Raw genomic sequence first — 14,166 nt, forward strand, 5'->3', positions numbered from 1 at the left:
GAGCACTGGAGGAGCTTGTTTACAGGGTTAATAATTTACCCTCTTATAACTGCATTTCTATGTGTGTTATGTGGATTAGATTGTTATCAATCGTTGTATTATTAGTCTTTCTTAAAGAAGAACTATGTGCAAAAAAACATCTCAAAATGCTAATGAAATGAAGAGATGATTAATGCATTAAAGGTGCAAGATCTAAGAATAGGATCTTTTCAGTTGCCTCTCACACACTCTCAACATGTAGATGGCGAGCACAGAGGGGGAGAGACGTCATTCTCTGCTCAGGTGACATCACTCCCCTATGGCTTTACATAGATAATAATTGATTACTGTTATATTAATGTTCAGAATGTTAACTACAGCTGCTTTAAGCTATTAGCTCATTTCCACGTGCAATCCCAGGGCATACACTCAGACAACCACCAGACACTTAAAAACATTCATTTACATGCAACACCATTACACAGTCTCCATCACACTAACAATTATACAGACAAATCTGCAAGCAAACATCCACATATCAATACCACCACATTAATCAACTCCAACCATAAAATAACAATTCCTTACAATTAAAAACCTGAAATCCCAGTTAAATCAATTTTGACATGACTTGTTTGCTTAATATCCATTTTTTTGGCACCATGGGGAAAAAGAATGAAAGTCTGCATGTTTGAAGTTCAGCTGGACGCGTATCCCTATGATTGTTGGCCATACATGAAAGACAATGGTGACAAAATGGCAGAAACCAACAACAGCTGCAGCAGCAGCAGGAATGCAGCAGCCAAACATACTGTAAATGCAGTGGGCGAGGGATGGTGTCCAGCAGACTATTATGCAGTAGAGAAAGCTGGGTGTGTGCGCAGCGCACATTGCTTCAGTGTGCAGAAATGCCTGTGAGCATCTTGCCAGGAATCACTCAGCCCATTACATTTCCTACATCCTCTTCAGCATCAAAGTATCAACCATCAATTTGTCCCTACAAGCTGTTTTTCATTTTCCTAGAAAATCCCAGGGCTCATCTTACCATAAAAATCCTCTCCTTTTTCACACACCTCATGCATACTGGTCTCACTGGGATTCTCTAAGTGAGAATAAGGAAAACAGCACTAGAAAACCAGACTACGGACCAGTTGCCTCATCTGCTTCTGACTCTCACTGAATAAATAATTGAAGCCTCCAGACAAAGAGCCATACGAGCCAGTTATGGAATATTTTGTACCCGCTACATAATTGCGGATGTAACATTAATCACTCGACGTCCACCTTTGCTGGATGAGCGTGAATGTTAATAGCCAATTATGCAAATATACAGTATCAAAATAATGAGTTTTGACTACATAAAATGAACCTATGGCTCCTCCTCTGAGGGTTTTAGCTAAACAAGCAGATATGGCATTCGTAAAAGGTTTAAAGAGACAGAGATACTGTGGATAGACTTTTGTCAGTTTAACTTGCAGTGTTAAAATACCATAAATTGAAAATATTTAATATGAGATAAATTAAGTGGATTTGTGTAATACAGTTAATTGAAAGTCTCCCGGTTATTTGCATATTACCTTGTTGTTGCCCCAAAAGTCGCCAAATTGTTCTGTTATTTAGGCACCATGTCCAAAAATGGATCGTGAATTATAGAGTGTCCCAGGAAGGAGATAGAGCTGTACTTGAAGCTTACGGCAAAACAGATTGAGGCTGAATTATTGACGAGAGTCATTTCTGTTTGCCTGCGGAGGCCTGCCAGTGACGGGTGCGTGCCATCAACTCTGTGTCAGTGTATTTTGGATATATCTCTATTAGCTTAGTCTAGATAAACTCTTGTGTTGTGGGATATTGATGTGACAATGCTCTGGGAAGTCTGTCTCATATTGGGCACCTGATGCCCTTCCTCTCTAGGTTATTAAGATTGGAGCCCTGGGCCACAGGAAGAGGATCATCGCCTCTCTAGCAGAGAGACCGTATGAAGAGGCTCCATCAAAGTCCCGTCGTCTGTCTCCGATAATGGTAAGACCTGAAATTGATAAAGTTCACAGAATGATGTGTTCTTCATTGCTAGCTCTTTATGAGGTGGCGCTGACTTGATGACTTGTCTGTTCTGCAATCCACAAAAACACAGCACAGTCTAAGAAAAATGTTTTTTATCTAAAACACCTTGCTGCAGTGTGAATCAGACTGCAGCAGTGTAAGTTCTGCTGTTTATCCATCGAAGTGCAGAAACACACCGCCAATGCTAATTCGGTTAATAGATTGGGTGCGCTCAATATCCCCAATTAGAAGGGCTGTTCTGCTTTTGCTCTGAATATAACCCATATATAGTGTCAGTGATGCCCTTAAAAGGGAATGAAATGGGTTTGTTTAGGTTTAGTTGGTATAGAGCTCTATATTTCAATAGAGGTCACTGATTACATCCTTTTACTTTTCTTATTGAACAACAATCAGAACTGAGTTTGGGATGAAAGTTAAACAGCTTTATTCCTTTGCCAACATCATTTTGTGAGAATTTTTTTTCAGCAGCAGATATCTAATTTTGGAACGAGATTCTTCAATATCATTATGTTCACAACAGTTAAATACTCAGGGCTGATTTCCCAGGCAGATTAAAACCGGGCTGAAAAGAACTGAGAAGCTCAATGGAAGAAGCTCTTTTGTCGAGGATTAAGCTTTGGATGTAGATCAGGGAAACCAGCCCATGTAGACAGCGCTGTCAAATCATTAATCTCTGCTGTGTGTGTGTGTGTGTGATGTGTTTGTTCTCTTCTGTGTGACTGGGTGTGTTTGGCAGTTCCATGACCTCCTGTCCCAGAACACGTCTCCCCTCAGTCAGATGGACCCCTACACCAGTCGCTCCATGGACATGCTCCTGCCTTTGACCGAGTCGGACCGGAGGCGGAGAGGAGCCGACCAAGACTGTAGCGTTTCCCTGCGTTCATATAGCGAGAGGCCGCGCTCTGTAGTGAGTTCCACCTTCTTTCACTTTTATCGTCTTCGGGGAAACCATCAAACGTACTTTCAGTGAGCTACAAGCTGAATAATAGAGGAGGAGGATGCTGCACAAAGTTAGATCTGTCAGGGTGTCTCGTCACATGTAGTTGTAGTCACACTTTTCAGACGCAGAGCTGCGATGCAAAACTAAACCTGATGGTTGAGTTAAATGTTAGTGGGCAGACCCCAAAAAACAGAGGAAATTTCAGTGGAAGTTAAAAGATGACAAAGCTGAATTATTGGCCTGCCCTACCTTCCATTTTTCAAAACATAATATAAATGTTTTCATAATTGTTTAATCATCTGTAGTACATTACATCTCCATCATGAATGACATGAAAATTAATTTCAAGTTAACAAGCTAACTTTTTTCTTACAGCGCTGTGCTCTTTAGCTCCATTCAGCTCATTATAACTCACCCATTAAGATCATTGGTCCCCTTAGTAGCTCAGATATGTAGAAATATTTGCTGAAGAAGAAATTCAATGCAGCATCATCATTCACTTGAATGAATTCAGCTCTTATGTATTTCATGAATTTCTTGGTTTCGCCTTTAAGAAAATGAACCAAGAATCACTCTGTGATCAAATTTACCATTTGCTAAAGGTCAAACTATGACACATGCATTAACAGCCAAGCCTGTATGCTTCATTTCTGACTCACCGTGGTCAAAGAGAAAACACAGACTGCTTATTGTATTCAGGGTCATGCAAAGCTGGAGCCGATCCCAGCTGACGTGGGGCGAAAGCTCACTCAGGATCCATTATATTTAAAATCAATACCTTTCATTTGCCTACATTGTTAATGGATTACTGTCAGTAGTATATTATACTCTGACAGGTGATTTAGAAAAGCGCTTAGCCCAGCCCTCACTGACCTAAAGGCCCAACCATGTGCATGAATATTTATGATCATACCAGCAGATCAAAAAGGATTTATAAAGTGCTGACCAAGCAGACTTCAGTTGCCTTTATACTAATATTCCAGCACTCAAAAGTGGAATATGCACAAAATAATATGTCTTGTGTGCATATGTGAAGAAAACTGTTCTGGCTCTACAAAACTTAGAGGATTTGGATTGCTATTAGAGAATACATTTATATGTTTCATGTCTCAAATGTTAGCTGTGTTTTCCGCTCTTTGTATGTTGCGTTCATCAATCAATGATTTTGCATCTCTGCAGGACAGACAGAGTGAACGACACAAAGACTCTCGTTTAAACCTCCGGCCGCCGAGCCAGTCTGCTACCTACGCCACGGTGTCCGCCTGGCATCACCAGCCCGAGAAGCTCATCCTGGACTCCTGCGGATACGAGGCAACCGTAAGTCCCTTTTTTTACTGTCTTTACCATAGAAGCAGACATTTTTAATATGGAGTTGATTTAATCTACTGTTTTCAACCTGTACTGCAGTTGACATGTATCATGTTTTTTGGATTCTCTCCCAGTACCTAGGATCAATGATAATCAGGGATCTACGAGGGATCGAGTCCACACAAGAGGCCTGTGCTAAAATTAGGGTAAGTATTACTTAAAAGCTTTGACAGTATTTTTCTTCTAATTTCATTTGCTTTGACATTTTGAAGAACAAAAGCTAATAAATAATACAAATGAAATGACAGGAGTCGCAGAAGAAACATTACATTTATTGTGTTTTGTTGTACTACATGTACTCCGTCTCTTTTTATTGTGTCCATTGCAGAAATCTAAGGATTCAAGAAAGGGTCCAGTTGTTATACTGTCCATTACCTATAGAGGGGTCAAGTTCATCGATGCAGCCACGAAGGTAATGGGAAAGTATGTTGGTTATGCATCTGCGTGTATTGATCTGTCCAACAAAAACATTCCAGTCCACTCTCTCGGCCTCCATTAATGGTTAATTTCCAGTAAGTACTCACTCACTTCCTTCCTTTCTCCATTAGACTATAGTTGCGGAGCACGAGATCAGGAACATCTCGTGCGCCGCCCAAGACCCTGATGACCTCTGCACTTTTGCTTACATTACCAAGGATCTGAAGAGTGGCCACCACTTCTGTCATGTCTTCAGCACTGTGGAAGTGGTGAGTGATACAAATCCATCCTGCATAAGTCTTGTGTCTGTCATGATTAGATAAAGATATGACTGTAACTGTAAATATAAGCATTAAGTGTAACTGTTATAGTACATTGTATTCCGTACAATCCATTGAGGAAACTCTTAGATTTTCATATTATTCTTGAGCTTTTTGTAAATTCATCGGTGGATAGTTTAGAAAAACAAAGTGTCCTTTGTGGGATGTCCGGTACCCCGCCGTTACAACTGTGTGCAGCATCTCGTGGCCATTATTTCCTTGATTGACTCATCGAGTGGCTTGATTGAAGTTCCTCTCCCGCTACGAAAGGCATTTCCATGTACAGGCTCAGATTATGTTGCAATTTGTGTCTCAACTTCTGTAAAGGTCGAAGATGATCGTTTCTCTTTGGCAGACGGACCACTGTGGAGTTTCAGATACCTGTGGGGGAACACAGTTTAAACTGAATTGTGCTCATCAAAGTTCTCACAACTTTTAGCATCACTTATTTGTATTCATCACGACTGCTCCATGTTGCAGAAAGCTGTGTAAAGAAGGACTTTGGCTTTTCTCTGAAAATATTCATCATATTCAAACAAGAGCCAATGAGAAAATTTACAAAGCAATTATCCAAGCAATGTGAAGAGCAGCGCTTTTGTGTGCTATGTGAAAGTATTTTGTGTGATGCACAACAAATTGTTGAAAACAATCATTTGCAAAACCGATAAAATGACTGTAATTACAAACAAATATTGAAACAGTCATAAGTCATTGAAGTTATACAATAGTTTGAAAAAACTTATACTAAATGTTTAGTCATGTTTGTGAAAAAGATCTGCTTTTACTAAAGGTCTTTATGGAAATGAAATGGTTTGTCATTCACACAAGCAAATCACACATGTTCTGTATCTCTTAAGGTTAATCTGAATTCAGTTTAGCTCCATTGTGAAACCAAAAGACAACTGTGAAGAAGTTGTTTTGTGTCGGTTAGCAGCAGCTGAAATGCCAGCTGTTTGAGATTTACTTTTTTTATTTCCAACACCTTAATTCATGTTCAGTGTCTCCTGATTTTAACGCCCTTTTTTTAAACCTTTTTTTTTTTCATTCATACAGACACAGACCTACGAGATCATCCTCACACTGGGACAGGCATTCGAGGTGGCCTATCAGATGGCAATGCAGGCGAGGGCGAGACACTATGTCCCGCCTACATCTCTGAGCTCAGAGGTCATAGAGACCAAAGCCAGCCGTCCTGTGTCCCAGTCATGGAGCAGCATGCGGAGATCAGCAGTGAGTACCACCCTACAACTCTTTAAAAAAAACAAACAATGTTGAATGTGTGTTATCTGTGAGCGTGTGTGAGTGTTGAATTTGCTCTGCTTGTTAAAAGGACAGAGGAGGGGAGGGGGGAGTAGACACACGCCGTTGTATGATCATAATTCAGAAAAAGTACACAGACCTCGTGACCGACTTTTCCACGCCACTGAATCCCCAACAGGCCACCTACAAAGGAAGATTTGCTGTGTGTGTGGTAGAAAGTGATGAGTCATTACTTTGCTACCAATTTCATCTCGCCCACCCCTCAACTCTGAGTCACTCAGATCAGGCAACATATTTGTTTTATTTATTTTTATGCATATGTGAAACATGATGGATGAATAGTTTTATTTGTTGCTTACAGGGTGGTTTGTCAGCCCTGCTAGTTAGACCCAGCCGCCGCTTCCTCACTATTGATTGAGTGTGTTGCGTAAACGTTCACGTATATACCTTGAGCTACGCATTTGATGCATTGACCTCTCAGGCTGCATATAATGAACGCTCAGTGATCACTGTCACCTGAGAGAGCAGCACAGCCTGGAGCACGCACACTGCAAGACCACATGCTCATGCAGGGACACAAATCACTTTGTTTTACGACCTGCCTGAAAGGATAATGTATGGAGTAATCACAGAGCTGCATAATGAGTGTGGCTGGTTGTTTAAGTTTTAATTGAGGGGGGAGGGTGGGGGGGACTCCTATCTGCTGCAATTTGTTTTAATGTTTTTTATGGCTATGTGAAAGCTTCCAAGCCTAGTTGGTTTAAACACAGTTTACAATGAAGCGCTGCCCCCTCAATGACGATTAGTCGACTAATTGGTAGTTTTGGTCTAAGCCGAATAAGATATGCGGAAGAACTTATTTCCCACACAACACAAGATTTAAAGTGGTGCTTTTATGTGAATCTTTGTGGAGAAACTCAGTTTTAAGGATCTGTTGATTAAATTAATTAATCAATTCGTCGACAAAATTGTTATGTTTCTTTGGTCGAGGACAGCCCTATTGCAGTGATAAGGGTGACAGATGTACCGTTTTGAATTCTTTGTAATATTTAAGAAATGGGTCTTTGATTTCCGACAGAGGTAGACAAATGCTCGCTTCTCATTTCTAGCTGTCGTAAGAAGGTTTTTCCACCTGAAAAGACGGCTGTAGCTAGCTGGGTTATTCAGATAATGTTAGCTCCATTAGTTTGTTGAAAATGCTGGCTCTGTTATAAAACCAAAAAACTCTAAAGTTGATGGCTACGTACATTACCTTTCAAAAGTTTGGAATCGTCAAAGTCACATGGCTGACTACTTTGTTCATTTGAAAGGGCAGATAGAGACACGATACCTCTGAGCAACAGTCAAATAAGAACAGAAGAAATAACCAGTCATTAATGAAAGAAATTGGAAACTTAGCTTATAAATGTGTGATTTAAGTGTCAAGTGACAATGGAAATAAAAGTTTAGTCTTGGATTAGCACTACTAGAGCTGGATAATGAAATATCAGCTGGACATACAATGGACTGACAATTATAGTTTAAAACTATTCAATCTAACCAATTAATCGACTAAAGAGGGCCAAAAGAAAAACGGCTTCCAAAAATATTTAGAGCCCAATACTGTTTATATCTCTGTTAAAATAGTCATTATTAAAAGGGAAGAAGAAGAAGATCAATAAAACAGAAGATTTCAAATTTTTCAACTGTAGTTTGCATAATATTTTGCTGAAAGACTGAAACTAAAGCTCCATGTCAGCGTCCCCACCAGTTGATGAACATGGAAATAAAGAAACAGCATGTTTTCTGTTTTGCAGTGTAAAGATTGTTAGTATCATATATATGATAAGGAATAATGTAAGATTAGACATAACCCTGTTTGACTGCTTACCTAACATAGTTCGTATTTTCAGACTTTCAACCTACAAGCTTTCACTTTTAAAGTTACATGAGAAAAAGCTGTTACGGTGAGGTCCAACCAAAGTGTTTGACAAACATAATGCTTGTAAATCTAAAGTAACTTTGGCTGGAGTTGCTGGAGCGGACTCCAACACAGAGAAAGACAGAGCTAAAGTTAGCCTTCACTCCAGGTCTGGCCTCCACACAGAGGGAAAATCATCCAAAGCATAACCTGCCATGTGGGACAAAAAAATCAGAAACGGATCACAAGAACCCACAACGTAGAGTTTTTTTGGGGGGGGTATAATTTAGCCTCTTGGTGATAAACTGCTCTTCCTGGATTTCTTCTTTGTCCATTCGATGCATTCAAATGCTCTGTCCCTCTAAAACTCTCTCGTTTTTTTTAACGTGTCTTTTGTTCTTGTCTTCTTGGTCCTCCTGCCTCCCAGGGTGCCCCTCCGCTCGAATGCCGCTGCTGTCACTGTCACACGTGTACTACCCACCGTCCTTCCTTCCTCCCGTTGCACTCTGTTAGCCCTGGAGTCCAGGTCCTTCTCTTTCCTTTTCCTCTATTCAACCTGTAATCACCACAAACATCTGCTTACACACATCCATCCCTTCCCTCTTTGTTTTTGTTTTGTTGTTGTTGTTGTTGTTGTTGGGGTGCCGCAGTGCACTTTGTCTCCTTGTTTTGTGGTTCTTAATATTTCAACCATATGAACATTCTCCTCATCACCTTTACTTTCCCATCTCTCATCTTCATCTTACATTTCAGAGTTTAGGATGCAGTTAGCTGAAGATTTGCGGTTAAACACATTCAGGGAATAGAGGGTTTCTTGATGTGATTCACTTTTTCTATTTAAGCTTCTATGAGGACCGTTGGCTTCATTGTATCAGTGAGGGTTTCTAAACAAGATGGTTGAAGTTGTTTTGGTGTTTTCAGGTGGTTTTAAGCTCTTTTTCTCTCTGTCTTTTTAAGAGTTGTTGTACTAAAAATGTCCTACATTTGCAGAGATTTTTTTTAATTTCACATGCCTATTTTGCGACTTTTTTCACCATTTAAATGTATAGCTTTAAATAATCAGTATTAATCCGCATATATGTGTTTTGACTGCTTATATTTTGTTTGTCTGAGCCACTGGTGTAGAGCACATGTTGCTTTTGAACCACTAATCAGTTTATCTTTTAACTCCCAGAGGGTCGTAGCTTTGGTTTTACTGCTGCTGCTCACAGGGGCCGAGTCTATTTCCTGTCAGACATCATCCATGTTGTGGATTGAGCCCCTGAGTGTCAGTGATTATAACATGATCACCGGACTGTACCTCTTAATCCACATGCACGTGTGTGAGCCGAGGACTTGTCAGTGTGGCGCTGTGGCCTCCACTGCCGCCGCCCGTCTCACGCACCCTCCTCTCGTCCCTCCTCCCTCCCTCCCCCCGGCAGATCGACCCCCTGGAGATGGACGCAGACATGCAGTCCCTGGGCAGCACCACCTGGCTCTTGGACCAGCGGGACTCCCACAGGCGCCCCGTCAGCACCAAGTACGAGACCACCATATTCTGAGGCTGGATCACCCGCTGGCGCCCCTCAGCACCCCCCCTCGTACTTCCCCTCTCCCCTCTGCATCCGAGTCTTTATTTATCTCTCACTCACACACACACACTCACACGTTTATACATGCGAGCCCCGTGCCTTCTCACTGTGATGGTATAGCATCCCTCAGGGCGGCCTACTCCTGCACCCTCCTTTGCCCTGCCCAGCGACCCACGCCAACCTCTTTAACCCGCCATGACAAACACTCCTGCGGCTCTCCCGTGCCTCCCCACAAAAAAACTCCCTGGCAGCCTCCCTCGCCTGTCGCTGCTGCAGCCAACGGCGGAGCCCTGGAACGGATGATCCTGGACTGATCTCGATTTACAGTGGCCCTGCTCTCTCAACCAAACTGCCTCTTCCTCCTCATCCTCCTCCTCCTCAACTTGCATCTGCCTCCAAATCCCCGATATCTCCCAGAGGTTGCATCTTTATTCTTCTTCTTCTTCTTCTTCTTCTTTCAGGCCATTCTTTAAATTTATTCTCTGCAGGCATTTTTTATTTTATCTTAGTTTAATTTCCAGAAAGTTTAAGTTTATTATATTGATCAAACTACAAACATGAGTGTAAAAACAAAAGGGCCAGTGTGTTCAACTGTTAAAGAAAAAAGTTTAACATTTTGGGAAAGGTATATATTTAGATGACAATAATGATACCACTCTCACAACTGTAAAGCAGATGTGAAGCTACAGCCAGTAGCAGGCTAATTTAGCTTAGCATGAAGACTGGAAATGGGGAAAAAACGCTAGCCTGGCTCTGTGCAAAGGTCAAAAAAATCCTCCTACCAGCATTTCTAAATCTCACTCTTTTGATACAACATGTTAATTCGTGAGCTTTTTAGGTTCTGGTAGGTGTATTTTTATTTTTTTATCTCTTCAGACAGAACCAGAATAGCATTCACCATTTCAAGGCTTTGTGCTAACCCAAGGTAACCAGTGAGTGGCGTCAATATTGTCCAACTCTTGACGAGAAAGCAAATTAGCGTTTTTCCCCAAAACGTTGAACCTTTCCGTTGAACACGCCCTTTTGATATCGCTCAGATCCAAGGTTAAGTAGTCTGTAATGTAAAAGCATGAATCCATTTTTAGTTTTTCCAACATCACTTTTTATTTTTATATTTCTGAATTGTTTGTTTTGTTTTGTTAGTTATATATATATATTTTTCTTTCTCCATCTTTAGCCTGTCCTGTCTTGCCAGGCATCTACCACTGTGAGGCACTATGAGGAGGCTGCTTTGCTAGCATGGGATGCAAGACGGACAATTAACTCAATGAAAGACAAAAACAGCAACATGCAGCAAACAACCTTGTTTTTTTTTTTTTCTACGCATTTGTACAAATACTCATAAACTACATGATGGATTGGTCTTGAATCTACCACTGATGTCTGAACTCAAATGGACCAAGAACTCAACCCGCGATCAAACACATCACACACACACACACACACACACACACACACACACACACACACACACACACACACAGGAGGACAACGTCCCTACACTTTACCGAAGACAACAGCCTTACATTAATCAACTAAAGCCCCCACCTTCCCCAGACCACCACCACCACCCAACAACTGCACGCCCCCCCCCACCCCCTGCTTTTAAAAGACTGAAAAAAGACACCACTTCTGATTCCCTGGTGTGTTGAACTGACTGATGATGATGATGATGATGATGATGATGACTGATGATGTCGTTCCTACGATGGTACTGGCCTTCGTACCGCCCCCGTCTGCAGTCTCTCAGCATTCATGGTAGCAGCGAGAGAGACTGCAAAAAATCACATCTTCTACTTGTCAATTAAAAAAAAAAAAAAAAAGAATAACACTGTGTTAAAACGTGGCACTATCCCTTTTAATACCTTCTTTTCTCTTCTTACGGTGCAAATAGCATATTAGTGCATTTTGTGATACTTTTTGATAGACTGATTGAACACCTGATTGAAATACTTTTTGGAAAGAGTGATTAAGAAAGGGATCATGAAGGATCCCAACATTGATACAACATAATGCAAAAAAACCCAACAACAACAAAGAGAATACTACCAAACAAAACTACACAAGCATATTTGAGTGTACTGACATTGGATCCACAACATGATTTCATTTTGACTCGTATATTAATGAGCCAGGAGCACAATCTGGTGCACACTTCCCAAACATAGCATCTTATTATCATGATTACATGGGTAGGTATCCATGCTGTTTCACACCAATTTAGAAATTAGGTACAGAACATGCAAAGTATGTCACTTGAAAATAAATAAAACGCCAGTGAAAAGATTTAATTCCACCACATTAAAAAGAGCCAAATCTTAAGTGTTGCTCTGGTGTCGTGTTAATGCGAATGGATTTGCTATGCTGAGAACATGACACAGTTTATTTTATTTTTTTCCTGCACTGTGACTCAAAAAACCGCTCGTCGTGGAGTCGACACATATCTGTTGGTCCTCCCCTGTGTGCACTACCACCTCCTGTGCGTGCTGTATGCCTTGTTGTTTCTTGTCTGTCCTCATGGGAGTTTGGACCGTCGCTGTCACATCACTGTCCACCGTCCTTTGTTTGTGTGTGCCGCGGGAGATGTGAGGTGTTGAGCTCCTCTCCAGAAGACAAGTGTGTCTGGAGAGACTGACTGTTAAGATGTAACCGGTTTGTTGTGTGTGCGGTACCGTGGCTGTGTCATTGCCACTCTGTTCTGACTGTTAGCTTCCACTGACGATGCATGCTGGCAGTGTTTCTTTTTCTGTATGTGTGTGTGTGTGTGTCTTCTGTACCCTTCGATGCACTTGGCCTGAGCAGTCTCTGTATGTACTGTAGCAGCGTCTCGTCTCTTCTCACTCATCTGCCATTTGCTTTTTTATGTTCACCCTCCTCTCTTCACACACACACACACACACACACACACACGCACCATCACAGCGATTCATCCCCATCCCCTCCACGTCGCCATTGTCGTCATTCCTCCCAACATCTTGTCACGTATGTTCTTCCATCTCGTGTGTCACCAAGACAACCTGCTCTAGTATGGATGCATAATATATATATATTAAAAAAAAGCATTACACTTTAATGAGCAGCAGCTATTTGAAGCAAGTTTTGGTGGCATGAATTGGCTGTGCATGTACCGGTCTTTTTTTTAACATTTTGGTGTTTTCCTTGTGTAGCTCACCCCGGCGTTCAAGTTTCCGGATACCAAGCTGTGAGTTGAAGGGGAGCAGCCGATGTGAGTGTGTGTGTTGAGTTAAAGAGGGCAGAGCAGTGGCAAAAAAAAAAAAAAAAAAGAGGTAGAAAGAGAGAGAAAACGAGAGAGGTAAGGCTTATGCAACGTGCAGGGCCGACCAGACATTTAGATCTCACTCTGTGAATCCCCTGCTCCTCCACTGCCCCGATATTGAATCCCAACACACTGACGAGAGGTAACCTGTTGTCCCACATCACTGGCTAAACAAGGACCTGTGTATCACTCCTGTTTTGAGAGAGGTCAGCCAGAAAAAAGGGGGTCAAGTCTGTCTCCTGACCTCCATGTGACTCTCTGACCTTGTCATGTAGGTACTGTATTGTTTAGAGCACTGTAGACCATAAATGACAAAGACCATTAATGAACACTTCTATTGATTCAGGTCTATTGGTGACATTAACTGTCAAAGTTATGAAGGGTAAGCAGAAATGTATGAAAAGTGTAGAGAAAAATAAATAAATATTAACTACCAGCATACAAGGCTTTGCCCATGTTTGTGGACAGAGCACGGTTTGTCAATGAAAATGTGATACTGTTTAAAATTTCAAAGCAATATTATATTAATGAAAAATTAAATAATACAATTACAAAAGAAACGCTCCCAAGTCTGTTGTCAGCTTTGATTTTGTTTTATGGATAAATGGTAAAACACGGAAACATTACACCAGCTGTTTAAACTTTAAAGTGACAAACATAACAACATGGTAACTTTAATGTACAATATCAGTGTTTTCCTGCTGTAGAGATTAGAGGATGGTGCAACTAATATATCAACAAAAGAAACATGCATACCATTTGTTATGTTACATTCAAGTCACAGAGCCAAGAGTCTAAAAAAACTCAGATCAATATTGTTGCGTTGACGGTATTTCCAGAATCGTCAAAGAACTCTTTTAACCATGTAAAATAAAAAGATACAGTTTTACATCAGTTACATTTATTTATAATAATGTTACTTTCTATTACATTATATTTTTATATACAGTAACACGTTGGTGTTTTGTTTTTTTTATGCCGTAACAAATGTACAAGAAGATGGGATATTTCTGGCTACCAGTTTGAGAAACTCGTTAATAATGTATTTTATGTGGCAGCAGACTAAATATTTT

The 14,166-nt window shown here is 40.9% G+C and overlaps 1 protein-coding gene across 2 annotated transcripts in view; it reads left to right on the forward strand.

The window, feature by feature from the left end:
* anks1ab (ankyrin repeat and sterile alpha motif domain containing 1Ab) overlaps nt 1–13,071 on the forward strand; it is a 38,053-nt gene extending 24,982 nt beyond the window's left edge. The window contains exons 7-14 of one of the 2 annotated variants that reach the window (XM_054617879.1): nt 1,891–1,998; nt 2,777–2,947; nt 4,160–4,297; nt 4,423–4,494; nt 4,677–4,760; nt 4,897–5,034; nt 6,139–6,315; nt 9,667–9,795. In XM_054617879.1, the coding sequence (XP_054473854.1) occupies nt 1,891–1,998; nt 2,777–2,947; nt 4,160–4,297; nt 4,423–4,494; nt 4,677–4,760; nt 4,897–5,034; nt 6,139–6,315; nt 9,667–9,786 (1,008 nt within the window). In that variant the 3' untranslated portion in view covers nt 9,787–9,795. Of the gene's footprint in view, nt 1–1,890; nt 1,999–2,776; nt 2,948–4,159; nt 4,298–4,422; nt 4,495–4,676; nt 4,761–4,896; nt 5,035–6,138; nt 6,316–9,666; nt 9,796–12,983 lie in introns of those variants that run through there. The other variant, XM_054617880.1, reaches the window with a different exon arrangement.
* The last annotated feature ends 1,095 nt before the right edge of the window (nt 13,072–14,166 follow it).

This window comes from Anoplopoma fimbria, chromosome 17 (assembly GCF_027596085.1).
Source record: "Anoplopoma fimbria isolate UVic2021 breed Golden Eagle Sablefish chromosome 17, Afim_UVic_2022, whole genome shotgun sequence".
NCBI lineage: Eukaryota > Metazoa > Chordata > Actinopteri > Perciformes > Anoplopomatidae > Anoplopoma > Anoplopoma fimbria.